Consider the following 15,952-nt stretch of genomic DNA (forward strand, 5'->3'; position numbering starts at 1 on the left):
ACCTGCCATTAAGCACTTAAAGTGTCCCTTCATTAAAAATTGCCTAGTTACTTTTCTCACCTCCAGGCTTTAATAGAGTCTTATCCCTCAGAGCTTTTCCAGCCAATGTAAACAGATTTTGGTTCAATTTATGCCGAATGGTATAAGATAAAAATGCAGTTTTGCTTTTGCACTTGCAGTGGTACGTCGGTCAGATCGCTTACCCTTACAACCTTGACACCATTGAAGCAAAGCAAGCGTTCTTTAGCATCTCTCTTTTGAATTCACCTCCAGTTAAGATTTGCCGATTCTTCATTCAAAATATAAACATGTTCTAAACCAAAACCATGGCAGTAATAGCTTTTTCAATAAATTAAACACACATCTGGACAGATAATAAGCTTCAGAAAGATATATAACATGGGCGACAGACAAGTTTACAAGATTATTCAAGCATTATAGGCTGAACAGTAGTATCAAACGATGAACTAGATAGATAATTTGCGCTTGGCAAATCAAAATTTTGGTGAGCAGGGCACCCAACATGCACTATAAGAGAGAAAGTTGGTCAGCAAAATGTACGATGTTTACAATCTTCCTTTGTCGACATCTTCATCTATTCTAACCATCTAAATTAACAAAATGATTACAGAATATTGGTACAGTCTTGCAGAACAAGAATTCTGTTTAGCAGTGTTTATAAGATCAAGCTGCAGATTCTGGTTATCAACTTCATCTCTCACATCCTCTTGAAAAATTTACTGCCTTTCTTCCCCATGCCAGTCCCCACAAGGCTCGATGGAAGAAGAGACTTTGTATCTGGCCTCCATTTCAACTCTTTAAAACCAGAAAACAGGGTTGCTAGTGAAGGAGAGATTTCACTATCCTTTATATTCTTACAGGATACAACTCTAAGACTTTGAAGCTCCTTCCAGGAAAGAATTACAGAGGCCAGACCTTCGGTAGTTAGCAAGGAGCATCCTTCTAAAGATAGGAACCCTACCCTCCTGTTGGAAAAGCAAGATCATTAATCCTCCTATCAAAGAAAACTTCATGCAGATATTCAAATCCTTGATATAATCAATTGTAGCCTGTCAAGCAGCTATACCATAACCTTCTCAACATAATTACACGTTATAGTGCCATGGTTAAATGGAATAAAATCTAAACATGGTTAGGAATTAACAAACACATGGATCCCATGGTTCACGTGATTATGTAATCATACACGAGTTACAAACATCTCAACTTGACCCACGCATATCAACTATACACAACAATATTACAAATGCGAAAATAAATACCAAAACAAGTGATCTCAACCAGCAATTGAGTTTTCTTATTAGCAGTATACTAAAAGTTCATCCACTATTATGAATTCATTAGCCTGGTGGATAGCTTTAGAAAGCAAACAAAAACAGAGTGAAAGAACCCAATTACCTGCAAGTACCAGCCAAGCAGAACATGTCATTATCCAAGCCCCAACAGTCCTGAAAAACCATCTCCCTCACAGCCCCGCACACCATAAACATCGCTCTCGCGCTCTTCTTATCCCGCAACTGACACTTCTGAAGATGGAACCTTTCAAGAGCCGGGCAACAACCCAAAAACTCGTCCGGCCCCGGACTCGGATCAATCTCTCGACACGATTTAAACCTCAAAGTCTTCAAATTCTCACAATACGAGAGCCCTGCCAACCACCCACCATCCATCCTTTGATCAGAAATGGTCAACTCCTCCAACATTAGGCAGCACTGCCCAATCGCCTTGATCCCATCAAAGCTCCCCTCACACCCACAAAGCTCGAGCTTCACCAACCTCTTACACCCCTGTGCCAATATCGTCAACCCAATATCCGAAACGACCGAACTATAAAACGCATCCACATTCCCAACCAACCTCAACACTTGCAAATTCGTACACGCCGCAATGCCGCGCAACATGTCGTCGTTACAATTGTGCAACTCCAATTCTTGGAGCGTCGGGCACTCCTCGGCCACACTCAACAGCCCCAACTCACTAGAGCCAATCACCGCAAGCTTGCGCAGATTGGGGCAACCGCTCGCCAACACTTCTAGCCCTCTATCAACAACCTCCACGGGCAGCAAGGTATCCTCGCACACCTTCCAGGACTTGGAAAACCCGGATCCGATATGCACCGAAACAACCCTGTTGCTCAGCAGAATCCCCGAATTTCGGGGAGAAAAGAAACACCCTGAAACCAAATCGACGTGGGTGAGATTGGGAAAGCGGAAAAGCAAGCGACCCGAGTGGAGAAAGTGCCAGTCGAAGAGCCGCAAGGAGCGGACGAGGCGACCCTGTAGGTTGAGCCAGCGCTTGCAGACGAGGGAGTTGGGATTGCGCTGGGAATCTGGGAGTTTGGAGAGAATGTTGAGGAGGAGGTAGTCGGGGAGGAGGAGGGTGGGGTCGGATTTGGGGAAATTGAGGGCCGGGGTTTGGGAGGACTTCTTGGGGGTGCTGGTTGGGGGCTGGAGCTGCATGGTGAAGACCACATGATTCTTGAGGGGCTTCTTGGAGTTCTTGAACCAGAGCTCCGACCAGCTTGTGGACCTCTTCTTCACTGACGGCGGGGGGCTAGGGCTTCCAGGTTTCTCCACCGAGAACGACATCGTTTCTCTCAGATTTTCATCTGAATCTGCGTCTGCAAATGAACACACTCTCACTCTCTCTCTCTCTCTCTATATGCAGGATATTTTGTTGTTCAAATTGTTAGTTAAGAACCAGAGATTTTTCTCTCTTCCAAGTTTCTCTCTCTGCGAAGACTCGAAGGGCTAACGGAAATGAAATGGTGGGGAATGAGATTTGAACGCTTACCAATTATTTCACTTTCTCGTTCGGGGCGCTTTTTGTTTTCATCCTTGAGAATTTGAATTTGGGGGCTACACCACACGCTGTTCTGAAAAGTCGTGAATATTTTATTTTAGAATATGCCGTACCAGTGTACGTTGTTTTTTTTTCCAACAAAAAAAGAATTACTACATATTCATTTATATATATATATATATATTTTTAATTCTAGCCTTCTAGGTACTCATACTACTTATAAAAACAATGTCCAAACCGTCTTTAGATTAGTATTTATTAAAAAAATAAAAGTAAAAATTGATGAGCACTGCTGCATCAATCTAGCAGTATTTGGAGTAGAATAGGAGATGAGCATTTAGAATTACTCATGTTGTTTTCTTTTTCTTTTTGTTTCTTGCAATTCAAAAAGGGCAAAACACAATTAGATTTGTCTACTTTGGAAGTATTTATATCGAGTAATTTTATATATCATATTTTATTTTACAATAAGTTCCAACCAATATTTATATTATTTTAACAATAACTGATTAGTGGTAGGTTAGGATTACCACGTCAATATTATGAGATATAAATATGGGAGAAATGCTAAAGGCCTAACTTTTTTGCCCAACAAAAGTTTAACTTTTACCTTCTTTTTTTTTTCTAAAAAAAAAAATGGAAAATGGAAAAAATGTCTAAAGCAACCCTATCTATTTTTTGCCTTTCTTTTATTTAGTATTTTTTTAAAAAATAAAAAATAGTATTTTTCTTCATAATAATGACATTTTCTTAAAAAAAATGACATTATTATGAAAAAAAATACCATTTTTCATTTTTAAAAAAATACCAAATAAAATAAAGACAAAAAATAGATAGGGTTGCTTCAAACATTTTTTCTATTTTTTATCTTATTTTATTTTTTAAAAATAAATAAGGCAAAAGTTGAATTTTTGTTGGGTAAAAAAGTTGGGTCCCTATCATTCCTCTAAATATGATATGTAGTATTACTCGTTTATATAAAGTGACATTATTTCTTTTGGTAAAATAAATCTCGTTTGTTAACGATTTTGAAAAATATTTTGCTGATTTCACACTTTGTTAAAAATTATTAACAAACAATTCCAAAAGTCATTTGTTAACGATCTTTAAAATACAAAACATTTTGTGTGGTCAAAACCTTAATAATCGCATATAGAGTCGTTAGAACACTTTGCCTCAAGATGGAATGCATAATCAAAGAGGTCAAATACAATTTTCAGTAGTCAGGAAGCTATTGTATAATTAAATAAATCGTATATTGATTATATTTTTATAGTATAAGAGAATATAATTAATGGTAATATTTGGGCTAGTTATAAGATACAAGATTTCAGAACCTAATAGAGTTAGGGAGAGAGAAATCAATTTTCTCTCGTGGTTCTCCAAGGGAGTGTTGGGCTCTACTTCTAGCTCCTCGCCCCTTCAATCATTTTTCAGTGTATCCTCCTATGGTGTTATTTTATTTTATTATTTTATTTTTTTTGGGAAATTACACTTTACCCCCCTTAAGTTTGGAGCGATTTTCAATTCGACCACCAATGTTTCAACTTTTGCAATGCACCAAAACTTTCAAATTTTTTTCAATTCGACTAATTTCATCCAAAAATTTCCATATTGCCCATAATTTTTTTTTTTTTTTATAAAAAATTAAAAAAAAAAAATATTCGGGGTGGTCGTAGCCACCCCTTTGGCCATCTGGCCATTTTTGCAACCCCCAATTTTTATTTTTTAAAAAATAATAATAAAAAAAAAAGTAAAAAAATTAAGGGCAATATGAAAATTTTTGAATGAAATTGGTCAAATTGAAAAAAAAAAAAAAAATGCAAGTTTGGGGAAGTGCATTACAAAAATTGAAACATTGGTGGTCGAATTGAAAATGGCCCCAAACTTTGGGAGAGTAAAGTGCAATTTTTTCCTTTTTTTTTTCTTTTCTTTTTTAAAATGTTTATCTAATAAAGGAGTATTATTGTTGTGTATTGCACATCACCCATTTTTCGCTTGATTTAACCAAAAACCATAATAAGTATAATATTGAGACATTTTTAAAACTAAATTAAATAAATCAATAGCTCTTTTTAAAAAATCTAATGAATAATTAAGGAACCAAAATCATTTTCCAACCTTGCTTCAAATACAGCACACGTATGGCAATAGATTCGCCTTTTTTTTTTTTTTTTTTTTTTTTGAAAAGAATAGATTCGCCTTTACATCCCACCTCCCGTCGCTAACAGTTCCCTTTCGGCCATGTTTGGCTGTGCAAGTTGGTACACTGTGAACTCGTTTTTCTATTTCTAAGATATACTAGGATGTCCCATCAAAATAACCGTTATGTAGCCGTTTATGATTTAAAATTTCCTTTAGAAGTGGGGGGCCACAAACTCCATTGACGAAGCAATGCATATAAACGGTTCAGTGAGCCCCATAGTCTTTGGAAACTATGGGGCTCACACCAATCATTAAGGTATAAGCTCTCATATGTTCAGCCGCTCTTGTTCTCATTTAAAACTTAATAGTGTAACTGCCATACAAGGCTTGTAAAAAAATAAAAATAAAACCAAGGGTTAATTTAGACTACCACATCATTTTAGTTGTATGACAGTCGTATAACAATCTACTAAATAGCATTACTCTTTAAAATTTACATTTGAGAAAAGTCATGTCCCATGAAACTACTACCTAATTAACAATGTCTCTAAAATTTTAGATTACGACAAAGTCCCTCCAAACTACCAAAAAAATAGTTTGACAAAAATTCTCAATAAAAATAAAATATAATATAATTCTAAAAACAAAAAACTAAACTACATGTACATGAAAAAACTTTGCAAGGTGTGGCCAAGCCACCTCCTTAACCAAATGAGGGTCGCTCGGGCACCTCCTTCAGCCAAATAGAGGGTGGCCGAACCAACCTCAAGGCCATGGAGGTGATTCGGCCACCAACTCTAGCCGGCCTAAGGCGGCTAAACCACCCCACCCCCAAATGGCCCAAAAAAAAAAAAACAAAAAACAAAAAAAATTGATGGGAGTGGCTGAACCACAATCAAGCCAAACGAGTACAAGACACAATAGGACTACATATCTCTTCAACTGAATTAAGATTCGAATAAATAAGACATGGACTATATAAAGCAAAGAAAGAAAATGAAGATCCAAAGGTTCTGACTTCTGATATGGATATGCCAATTGTTTATGTGAAATACTCACACGACTCAGTCCACTTACGATGATCAGCTCTAAAGTTTTTGGATCTCAAGAAAGTTGTATGTTGGAGCCAGTCGTGTAGGGCAGGGCATCGACAGCGCAAGTCAATAATTTAGCATTAAGAATTGGCACCCACTCTTCTTAGCTGGCCTTCATTGGGGAGTCCAAACTATTGTTTTTCAAATTGTTTGTAGACCTGACCTTCCATGTCGGATTATTGTCCAATTTGATACTATGGGCACCCAATGTTCTTTTTGATACTAGTTTGACCATAAAACAAGGTGAAGTTTTCAGTTACTACGGCTAGTGTATGTCAGATCACCTCCATGAAGTGCTTCAACACAGTATTCAAAGGAAAAGAAGATGAGTTTTGATTCTTGCAGGTTTTCAAACAAAATAACTCGATTATTTTAGGGCAAAAACCGATTTTATTCAGAATGTGTAAATTATCACATTTCTGATAAATGTGAATTTGTGTGTGGGCGTGTGGGCGTACAAGTCTGTTTGTGTGTGTATTCTATGAACAAGAATAGGAATCCAAAATTTAAGAATTCTAAGACATCATCACATTGTGGAATATATAAAGGCATCAAGGCCTAAAAGTATTTAAAAATGAAAAAGTGAAATGGACATTAAATATTAGTAGTCATCTACATATTACATAATTTATCCACAGGCAACATTTGTCAAGCTTTTACCTGAACATAGAGAGCAAAAAACATGCAGATAGGTGATCAAGAACGCGGAGCTGCCATTTGCTGCTTCTTTAACCTCTCCCCTTGTTTTACCATGCTGTATCAAAAGCATCAAAAGCAATATTTTATTTACCATCAAGATTTACTTGGATTTTGTTGTGTTTGGCTTCCAAGTAAAAATCAAATCATGACTGCCGTTAGAACTGAAGCTAAAAGGAACAAGGCAATAACAACAACCAAATATTCAAATGGAACATAGATTTAGTAGCAACAAAATTGGTCTGCTACGCATGGCATAGCCCAAACGTCACTTGCATGGTTAAAAACATACTACTTAAATATCAGCGTCACCACTAGCATCAGTAAATTAGTATGTTGCGGAAAGCAGTGTGCTACCAGCATGAACCCAGGATCTAACCCATCTAACATGACTAACACAATCAGAATGAAACAAAAACCCAGAAAATTACTAAAAGGATTTTCCAAAAAGACATCAAATGAAACCCCAAGATTAAACCATTAAAACAGTGAACAGAACAGGAAACAAAGACGGCAACATTTATGTGGTTTCCTAGTGCCCCTATGTCCAAGGCAGAGGAGGTTAATATATATTAGGAGAAATTACAAATTGCCTCCCACATGAATATAATCTACCTCATTTTCTTTTATAAACCGTCACTAAACCTCTGGGCTATGGAGCAATTTGAAATGGTTAGTTTTACCGTCTAAATAAATAGAAAGCTTACATGTAACTTACACATGACCGATGAGATAAGAACACCTCATCAATTTGTTTTACACAAGTTCTGCAGAATTTCTTTTCCTCCGCCTTCTTATTATTCTTTTTTTTTTTAATATAAGTAAAGAAAATTTATTAAAAGCACTAGGGATGCAACTCAAGTACATAGGAGGGTACAACATCCAACGAGATCAAGAGCAAGGAAATAGAACACAAAAATCTACAAAGTTAGAAACATCGAGAAGAGCATTAACAGAGATCCTCACTTGAAGAGAGATTTAAGAAAACAAAGTTGTAAATCCGAGCTCGTCTTCTCACAATCATCGAAATTTCAAGCATTTCTTCACATTAGACAAGGGATTACATTCCAAACACTAGGGGTGGGCAAAAACCTGCCCAACCCGCCCTGCCCCACCGGATTTAAGGTGTTTTTTGGCATATACGGGTTGGGAAAAATCAGACCCCGTGCGGGTCGGGTCGGTCCACGGGTATATAATTTTTTAAGAGGCGGGTACCTGCCCCGCCCCGCCCCTATATGCTTAAAACCAAAAAAACCCTAAATTCCTAATACCCTCTTCCTCTAATCCTCCAGCCGTCTGACTCGCCTCTCTCACTCTCAGTCTCTCAATCTCCTCACTTCCCAGTCGGCGCAGTCGCAGCTCTTCTCAGAGTCACTCTCGCCGCCGCCGGTGCCGTTCCTCTCTCAAACTCTCTCTCGCCGCTCCTCTCTCTCTCTCTCGCCGCTCCCTCTAGTGCCAGAGCACTAACCTTGCCGATCCCAGGTTTGTCTCTCATCTCTCTCTGTGTGTCTCTCTCTGTGAGAAGATAGAAAAGATAGAAAACTAAGGCACCTGTTTGGTTTTTGGTATGTACGATTGTGTGATTGTATTGATTAGATGCAATACATTTTCATTTCTTTCTTCTTCGACATTCTTGTATGAATATATTAAAATGGAGTTGGATTGTGTAATGATGTAAAACTGAAATTGCAGGAAGAAGAAAAAGACGGTAAACAATTGGTAATGATGTAATGGAGTTGCTGGAAGAACTGCTGTAATGATGTAATGGAGTTGCAGGAAGAAGAAAAAGATGGTAAACAATTGGTATTCTAAAGAAGAGAAATACCCGACCCGCACGACCAACCCGCCCTGTCCTACCCGAAACCCGGCGGTTTTAGTGCCTTCAACTCGGGTAACGGGTAGGGTTTTACCAAACCCGATGGTCACGGGTCGGGTGGCAAAAAACACCAAACCCGCCCCGTGCCCAGCCCTACCAAACACCATTAAAGTCACTAAACCTTCTTTTCCAACATGGCAAGAACTTTACCATCCATCTAGCCATAACCTTATTATTATTATTATCTATTGGAAGAAGTCTCACATTGCCTGGGTATTAAGGAGGTTGGTCATTTATAAGGGTGAGGGAAAAACCTCAACTCTTGAGCTAACTTTTGGGTTGAGTTAGGCCCAAGACCCATTTCTAACATGGTATCAGAGCCTAGCCCAATTGGTTGTGGCCCACAGTCACCCATTGTCGCACGTGTTGGCTTAGATGTCCTCCCGCCACACGTGAGTAGGCGTGTTGGAAGAAGTCCCACATGGCGAGGGTATTAAGAAGATTCGTCATTTATAAGGGTAAGGGAAAAACCTCAACTCTTGAGCTAGCTTTTGGGTTGAGTTAGGCCCAAGACCCATTTCTAACATTATCATTATTGAGAATGTTTTTTTTTTTTTTTAGAAATTACTTTGAGAGAGCAAAATGCATGAAGACACAGCATTAGATGATTGGATCTGCAAGACATTCAAGTTTAATGTTTTATTTTTCAGTTCCTCCAGAGTTGCTGAAGTTTTGGGATGGTTTTCAAAAGGCAAGGTAAATTATAATTATGCCATACCATAGGAAGGTAACCTGTATATAATGACTGGAAGGATTGATGGGTTTGTAAAGCTTGATCTTTGTGGAATCTGCAGGAGGTTCGAGCAGAAATCTCACTCGACCTTCGCTCAACGGTCGCTCGAGTGAAATGGTGGCAGAAGTCTTACTCGACAACTGCTCGAGCAAGATGCAATAAGTGACAGACAGAGACTTCACTCAAGCCTTGCTCAACAGTGGCTCAACTGATATTGTGGCATAGCAAGGGGCAGAAACTTCACACGACTCTCACAAGATGTTGGCTGAAGCGAGTTTGTGGGAATTTCATAGAGGGTAATTTTGTCATTTGACTTGTGGGCTTGTAGCCCTAATCTTTGAATAAATCAAATAGGGCGGCTGACACACAATATATTTATCATATTCTAAACTCCGTAGTAGTTAGTATGATGGTGAGAGAGCATCATTGTAATTTGTATTTTTTCTCTTCATAGTGGAAACTACAACAATTCTGTGGATGTAGCCCAAAGTTTGGGTGAACCACGTTAAATTCTTGTGTTTTTTTGTGTATATTCTTTATTCTTGATTGGTTTCTTCTGTTTCATTCCACAACCCCAACAAGGATAAAATGCTTCCCCAGTCAACTCGTAGAATATGAAACCGAATGTTTACACAATCCAATTCTACAGCAGCTCCCTCCCCCATCTCTCTTCCCTGCTTCTTCTCCCCTCTCCTCTCCTACTCCAACATAAATGAATAACAAAGAAACAGAAAACAGGTGGAGAAAAGAAGACAAACATGACCTGAGTACTTGATACCAATGTTAAAGTGCATCACCAGTAGTACTAAAAGATAGAAGGCAACAACTGTTTTCTCCCTAAACCATCCCAGACCAATAAAGGCATGTCTCAAACAAGTATTACTAAGGTTAAAATGTTTCTGTCATTCTATCCAATCCAAAATCATACTCTCTACCACCTCTCTAATTATCATATCCTTCTTCACTATCCCTATCCATGTTGTTTTCAGTCTCCCTCAACCTTTTTCACCTCCAGCTTAAATTAAACCACTCTTTTTCAATGGTGCATTATTTGGTTCCGTTGTACATGCCAAAACTTAAAGTAGGCCATTAGATTATGCTGAAATTTTCCAACTCTATTTTTCATCCAATTCATGCCACCATACTGACAAGCTCAGATTTTACCTTGAATTTGAGCAGGTGGAATCATCTGCAATACGACTCCCGAATTCAATTAAGCTTCTCAAATGACAGGGTCTCCAACTATGGATTTACCTTAATATATGTACAATGAAAAGAAGATAGTGTTCATAAAGAACACATTAGTACACATCTAATCTCATCATTGAAACTCTGTAACTAAAGAGCTCAACTTAATGAAGTTGGATATGCTACTCCTTATCTCAATTGCTTACAACTTCTATCAACCAATCTCTGTATTAAAGCACCAAAAAACTGGTTTCAAATTATTCTGTGCTTTATATGACCAAACGAATAACAAAGGATTCACCTGTGCTTGGATGTGTGTCATTCAAGCCTATAATTTTCTGAACAGAACTAGCAGTATTCTTGAACCAGTGCCCTAGTATGGTAGGAACAAAATATACAATCCAAGTCCAAAGCAACAAGCAAAATGACATGTGGGTGAGTTGAATGATGCAAGAACACCATTGTTAGTATCTAAAGTGCAAAGTGACACCAAACAATTTCTATATCATCAAGAAACAACATCAATTCATGGATCTGTCTAGATACAATACCCAATATCATGAGGGGTGATAAATATCCACTGGGATCCTTGTGCCAATGCAAAATCCACAAGGGTGTCCAAGCTGATTTTCCGACTAACAGCATCCTAAAGAGCAAATGAAATGGACTAAAATTGTCAGGACCTGTTCATTCACAAATTTTTTATGATATATAAAAGAAAAATCATTAGAAAAAGGAGAAAGCTCAAATACACAGGGTGAGCGTTAGAAGTCTCCTAAATAACTACAATCTAAATTTCAGAACAAAATGTAAAATGGACACTGCCTAAAGCAGTTATCCAATCAATACAACAATCTCAAAAATTAAGATTTGATCATAAGCAAAAAAAGCTCAATACCATCAAAATTCCTAGTATTACTTTCTATCCAAAATGTCCACATCGCACACAAGGGAATAACATGCATTCACATTTCAAATAAGACAACCCGCAAAACTCATTTTCTGCATACCCAACTAGGCAAAGTGATCAAAGTTTGCATGCCCAGAAAGAAAAAAATAAAAGACACCGACATTCTTATAAACAAAGGAAAAAGAACCCTTACCATAAACACATCAAACTCATCCATTGCTCGAAAAGGAGCTTCTGTCATTTCGTGAAGAGCCAAGGCAAAGCATAATGTTGAAAAAGAGCGTTCACCACCTAATTCAAAATTAAATTACCAACCACAGGAAAATTACTCAATTTTAAAAGATTTCCCAAGTTGTAAATTCAACCCAAAAAATTAATCTCAAAATATGTGAAAGGAGTCCACAATGATATTTAAAAAAAAAAATTGAGCAGTCCCAAATATTTGTGAGCAAATCAAAGACAAATTATTTCTAGTATTCCACAAAACTGGTTGTAGTTAAGAAATCTGTATAGGATCCTGAAGTTTTCAAAAGCGGAAAAAATTTGGAAAACCTATTTGTAAAGTCTATGGAGGAAAAAAAAAACCTGAAAGTCCTCTAGTGTCATGAACAGTGCTGCTTGAAGCATCTTGAGGCATTTTAACCTAACAAAAACATATTCAAAGCATAGAGAAAAAATGGCAACTTTATCCCAAATTTTCCAGGTATCTAGGTGCAAGGTATATGAAAGTAATCGATTTAAAAGTGGTGCTGAAAGAACAAATTAGTTGATCCAAACGAGTACTCCAGTACAAAGCAAGCTGCTTACCTCAACGGAGAGGGTCTTGTCTTCATAACTAACTTTAATTTGTCCACTGATCCCCTTTTTTCTCAAATGGCCATTGAATCTAATTGGAGAGATGGACTAATTATTATAAATACTCACAAATATTAAAAACGTGAAAAAAAAAAAAAAAAAAAAAAAAAAACTCTTATTGAATGTGACTCAATTTGAAACAGTGCAATTCATACTGCCAAGTCAACTGGCGCTTCAAAAGAGTTGCATTCCTCTGAAACTTGCTCCATCGCAAGTTTAACGCTTTCTCGCAAGCCTGCAATTCAATAAATCTTTTTTCAGAAGAACCCCATAATAGAGACAGATATTTGAATACATTAGGGTTGGGTTCCAATTAAAAAAATCCGAAACAGAAATGAGGAACAAATCATGATAAGCTTAAAATGATGGAATATGCCTGCCACTACAGACACTAATATATGGGGAAAGAATTATAGAACTTACATTCAGTTTTTCTTGATATCCTTTGTAAGTTTGCTGTTTTCTTAGAACCTTGCGCTCTTTTTTCTCACACAACATCCTAAGGTCATCAATTGATTCAGAATACCTGCAAATTAAACCAAAAAAAAAAAAGAGAGAGAGAGAAAGAGAGAGAGAGAGAGAGAGAATTAAGATAATTTACTAAAAACTGGCATTTGGCTGTTCTTCAAGTAATACAAAGACAGATGATAATGTCCTCACCGCCGGCTCTCATGCAGAAGTCTCTGGTTTAGTCTAGTTAGTTGGGCGCTAAGTTGCTCTGGGGTGCTCCCATCACAACCTCCTAAAGCTTCAATTTCACTCTCAGGACAAATAATAGAAGCTTTTCTGCAACTCTCCTGCAGTTTCAACCAGTACTAAACACATCAGCGAGTAATTGAGCTGCTAGGATGCTTTAAAGTTAAACAGTCTAAAATGTAATTCCACAAAGCAAAAAGATATAGAGAAGCACAAATGCTAATAGTAACATGAACAGAAAGGGCAATGCTATTGGCATTCCACTTTTAGCTTCTTGCACTCTCAATTGTGAGTGAAGATAAACTAAAGGGAGACCAAAAAAAAAAAAGCCGCCTTCCTTCAGTTTAACACAGAGAGAGAGAGAGAGAGAGATCTAAACCAACTTCAGCTTCTAATGGCCCATTTATCTAAAAGCCATCTAAACCAACTTAATCTTCTAATGGCCCATTTATCTAAAACCGTAAAACTTTTATTCCTATTGCTCATTGGAATTTACAGAGCACATGGCAGAAGCAACAGTGGGTGCTAACCTTCTAAGAACAAAAGAACAGAAGGGAACTTTGGGGGAGGGGGAATTCAGAGCAACACTGAAATCTATTGCTGTAACTTAAGAAGGGAATCAAATGTACCAGACGGTTGTTCTCAAGCTCCTGGTAATGCGCCTCTGCCTCTTTGATAAGAGAAAGGACCCTGTTATTCATTATACCTTCATAGTGGCTCTTCTTCTGAGATTTAAATTTCAAACATTAGACAAAACTTACAGAAAAACATTATAGCAACTGCAATGAAGCATTGAGAAGAAGATTCAGGGAAAGGGAGAGGGGACCGATTCTTCATCAAGCAGTGCTTGTTCAAGCTTTATCAATTCATTCTCTGATTTGTCAAATGCATCAATTTCCCCTTTCGCTGACTCTACAATTTTATTAGGAGAAAAAAATAAGTTGGAATTATTCATAATTAAAACCAAATATGAAACATAACAGCATTGTTACTATACCACAAAGATTCTCAAATGATACTTTAAGTTCATTGGCTTTTGCTTCAGCTCCATTCATTCTGACTCGGAGCTTTTCCAGCAAGATTTCCCTTTCCTGTATCTCCTCATGGGCTTTCTAGAAATTACTCCCAAGAGGACCATATTGTTAGAGAAAAAAAAAATGTATATATCCAAATGCAATATAAGTGCAAACATGAGGGATCAAACTGAGATTTCTTGATGAAGCTCATCAACATTCGATGCAGGTGACGAACTAGTTTCAGCAACATATGAATTCTTTACATCACGCAGTGCTAGTTTCTTCGACATCAAGTCACGCTCTGCATCCAGACGCCTCTTCTACACAACAGAAATATAGCCATCATCAAAGATGAATGACAGAAAAAGCTGTGTGTGTGTGAGAGGGAGAGAGGGAGAGAGAGAGAGAGAGATGGTATGGAACCAACTGAACTGATAAAGACCATGTTCCATAATAGAGTTGTTATTGATCAATAATTGAAAATCAAAGGCCTTGTTTAGCAAAATTTGCAAAACTCTTTACGCTTTTTTAAACAATGAAAAACACTTTTCAGATGTAGAGGCTGGACTTGTTACTCATAAAAAAAATTAAAAAGGGAGGGAGTTGGCAATGGCATCCAAAGGGTGGAGGCTGCCCCTTCATTGGATGTTGGTCGTCTCCCAACCCCACCTCCAGTGTCCCCCCCCCCCCCCCCCTCCACAACTGCAAAGGGCGGTGGGGTGGAACTCCACACCCTTGCCAACCTTTGCGTTGGTGGAAATCAACCCCCGCAAAAGGTGAAGAGGCTCCACCCCCCTACACAGGTGGACATGCCACGGCAGGGGGGGAGGAGCACATATTCATGTTACAACATTTAGTAGTACCTTTATACTTCTTAAAGTCTCCTGAAGATCCTGAAGACTCTCCTCTGCATCCCTTTTTCTCCTCCTGCGCTGTTGAGCTTCTTCATGTACATTTGATTCATCTCTTTGAAGGTCCTTAATCTGATTATCAAAAGAACTACAAAGACGGCCACTTCTTTGCTTCTTATTTGGGGGAAGAGTAGTCTGGACTGAGCCACGAGAAAACCTGGAAAGGAATCAGTACTAAATTATTGCTCCATAAATCACACTTGCATCCTACTAGTAAGAGAGTTTAGATTCCAGAGTACATGGACTGCAGAAACCAGAATTAATAAATCAAACATCAGCAGAACATGTGCATATACCAGCTGCAAATATTAAGAGTTTGAGTGATACTACCCAAGGCCCAAACACAGTTTCTGCCTTTCCGCTGTCTGTGACCAACAACCAAAAAACAAAGATGCCTCATGGTTTGGCCAAAGTTAAATAAATCATCAGACATGGCCGCTGAGAGAGGCAAAATGTTGACACCTGCATAACTCAATGTCTTTCATACACCCTTATCAAATGCCTACCTCACATTCTTAAGCACAGGAGCTTTATCTTTGCAACCAAGACAACAGAGAAATGAACAGTTTGGCAGTATATAATTAATAAATATTGTTTTGATGATATATCACAAATCTCCACTGATCAAGACAACTAGCTGGTGATGAAATTAAACATAAGTAGAAGACTCAGTATAATGCAAACAGAAGCATCTATACTCATTGTAATTCCACTGATCTCACAGACTACTCAGAGTAACCTATTTATTAATTTATGCTGGTAAGTGCATGTCGTCACTCTTGCAATCTCCTTGTAATACTGCCCACTTAGAGCGAATGTGGAAAAAAAAAAAAAAAAAAAAGAAAAAAAAAGAGATTAATAATCTAATTCGGCTTACATTTTATATCCATCTGAAGTGTAAACCTCCTTCAGATTCAAGATCCTTTGCCCAAAAGCAACTGCTTTCCCCATATCATAGTCTCTAACAAGCACTTGCCTCTCAGCATCACCCTGGAAATACAACAAACTT

At 37.8% G+C, this 15,952-nt stretch overlaps 2 protein-coding genes across 5 annotated transcripts in view; both read right to left on the reverse strand.

Annotated features, from left to right (window-relative positions):
• Positions 1-367: 367 nt before the first annotated feature.
• Positions 368-2,830, reverse strand: LOC132181304 (RNI-like superfamily protein). The gene is made up of 2 exons (XM_059594467.2): positions 1,420-2,830; positions 368-986 (listed from the first exon to the last, which is right to left on the reverse strand). Exons 1-2 carry the CDS (start codon positions 2,607-2,609, stop codon positions 719-721), a joined length of 1,458 nt encoding a protein of 485 aa, XP_059450450.1. The 5' UTR covers positions 2,610-2,830; the 3' UTR covers positions 368-718.
• A 3,045-nt stretch (positions 2,831-5,875) lies between these two features.
• LOC132180841 (structural maintenance of chromosomes protein 6B) overlaps positions 5,876-15,952 on the reverse strand; it is a 28,843-nt gene continuing 18,766 nt past the window's right edge. For 2 of the 4 annotated variants that reach the window (XM_059593813.2, XM_059593816.2), the window contains 14 exons: positions 15,821-15,933; positions 14,896-15,100; positions 14,221-14,352; positions 14,014-14,128; positions 13,843-13,928; positions 13,646-13,741; positions 12,981-13,117; positions 12,744-12,846; positions 12,476-12,555; positions 12,273-12,351; positions 12,051-12,108; positions 11,659-11,756; positions 11,107-11,201; positions 6,568-6,816 (listed from right to left, as the gene is read on the reverse strand). In XM_059593813.2, coding sequence (XP_059449796.2) covers positions 6,759-6,816; positions 11,107-11,201; positions 11,659-11,756; positions 12,051-12,108; positions 12,273-12,351; positions 12,476-12,555; positions 12,744-12,846; positions 12,981-13,117; positions 13,646-13,741; positions 13,843-13,928; positions 14,014-14,128; positions 14,221-14,352; positions 14,896-15,100; positions 15,821-15,933 — 1,455 coding nt within the window. In that variant the 3' untranslated portion in view covers positions 6,568-6,758. Of the gene's footprint in view, positions 6,285-6,341; positions 6,359-6,567; positions 6,817-11,106; positions 11,202-11,658; positions 11,757-12,050; positions 12,109-12,272; positions 12,352-12,475; positions 12,556-12,743; positions 12,847-12,980; positions 13,118-13,645; positions 13,742-13,842; positions 13,929-14,013; positions 14,129-14,220; positions 14,353-14,895; positions 15,101-15,820; positions 15,934-15,952 lie in introns of those variants that run through there. The other 2 variants (XM_059593814.2, XM_059593815.2) reach the window with 2 other exon arrangements.

The sequence above is a fragment of the Corylus avellana genome, chromosome 5 (assembly GCF_965113065.1).
Source record: "Corylus avellana chromosome 5, dhCorAvel1.hap1.2, whole genome shotgun sequence".
Taxonomy (NCBI): Eukaryota; Viridiplantae; Streptophyta; class Magnoliopsida; order Fagales; family Betulaceae; genus Corylus; species Corylus avellana.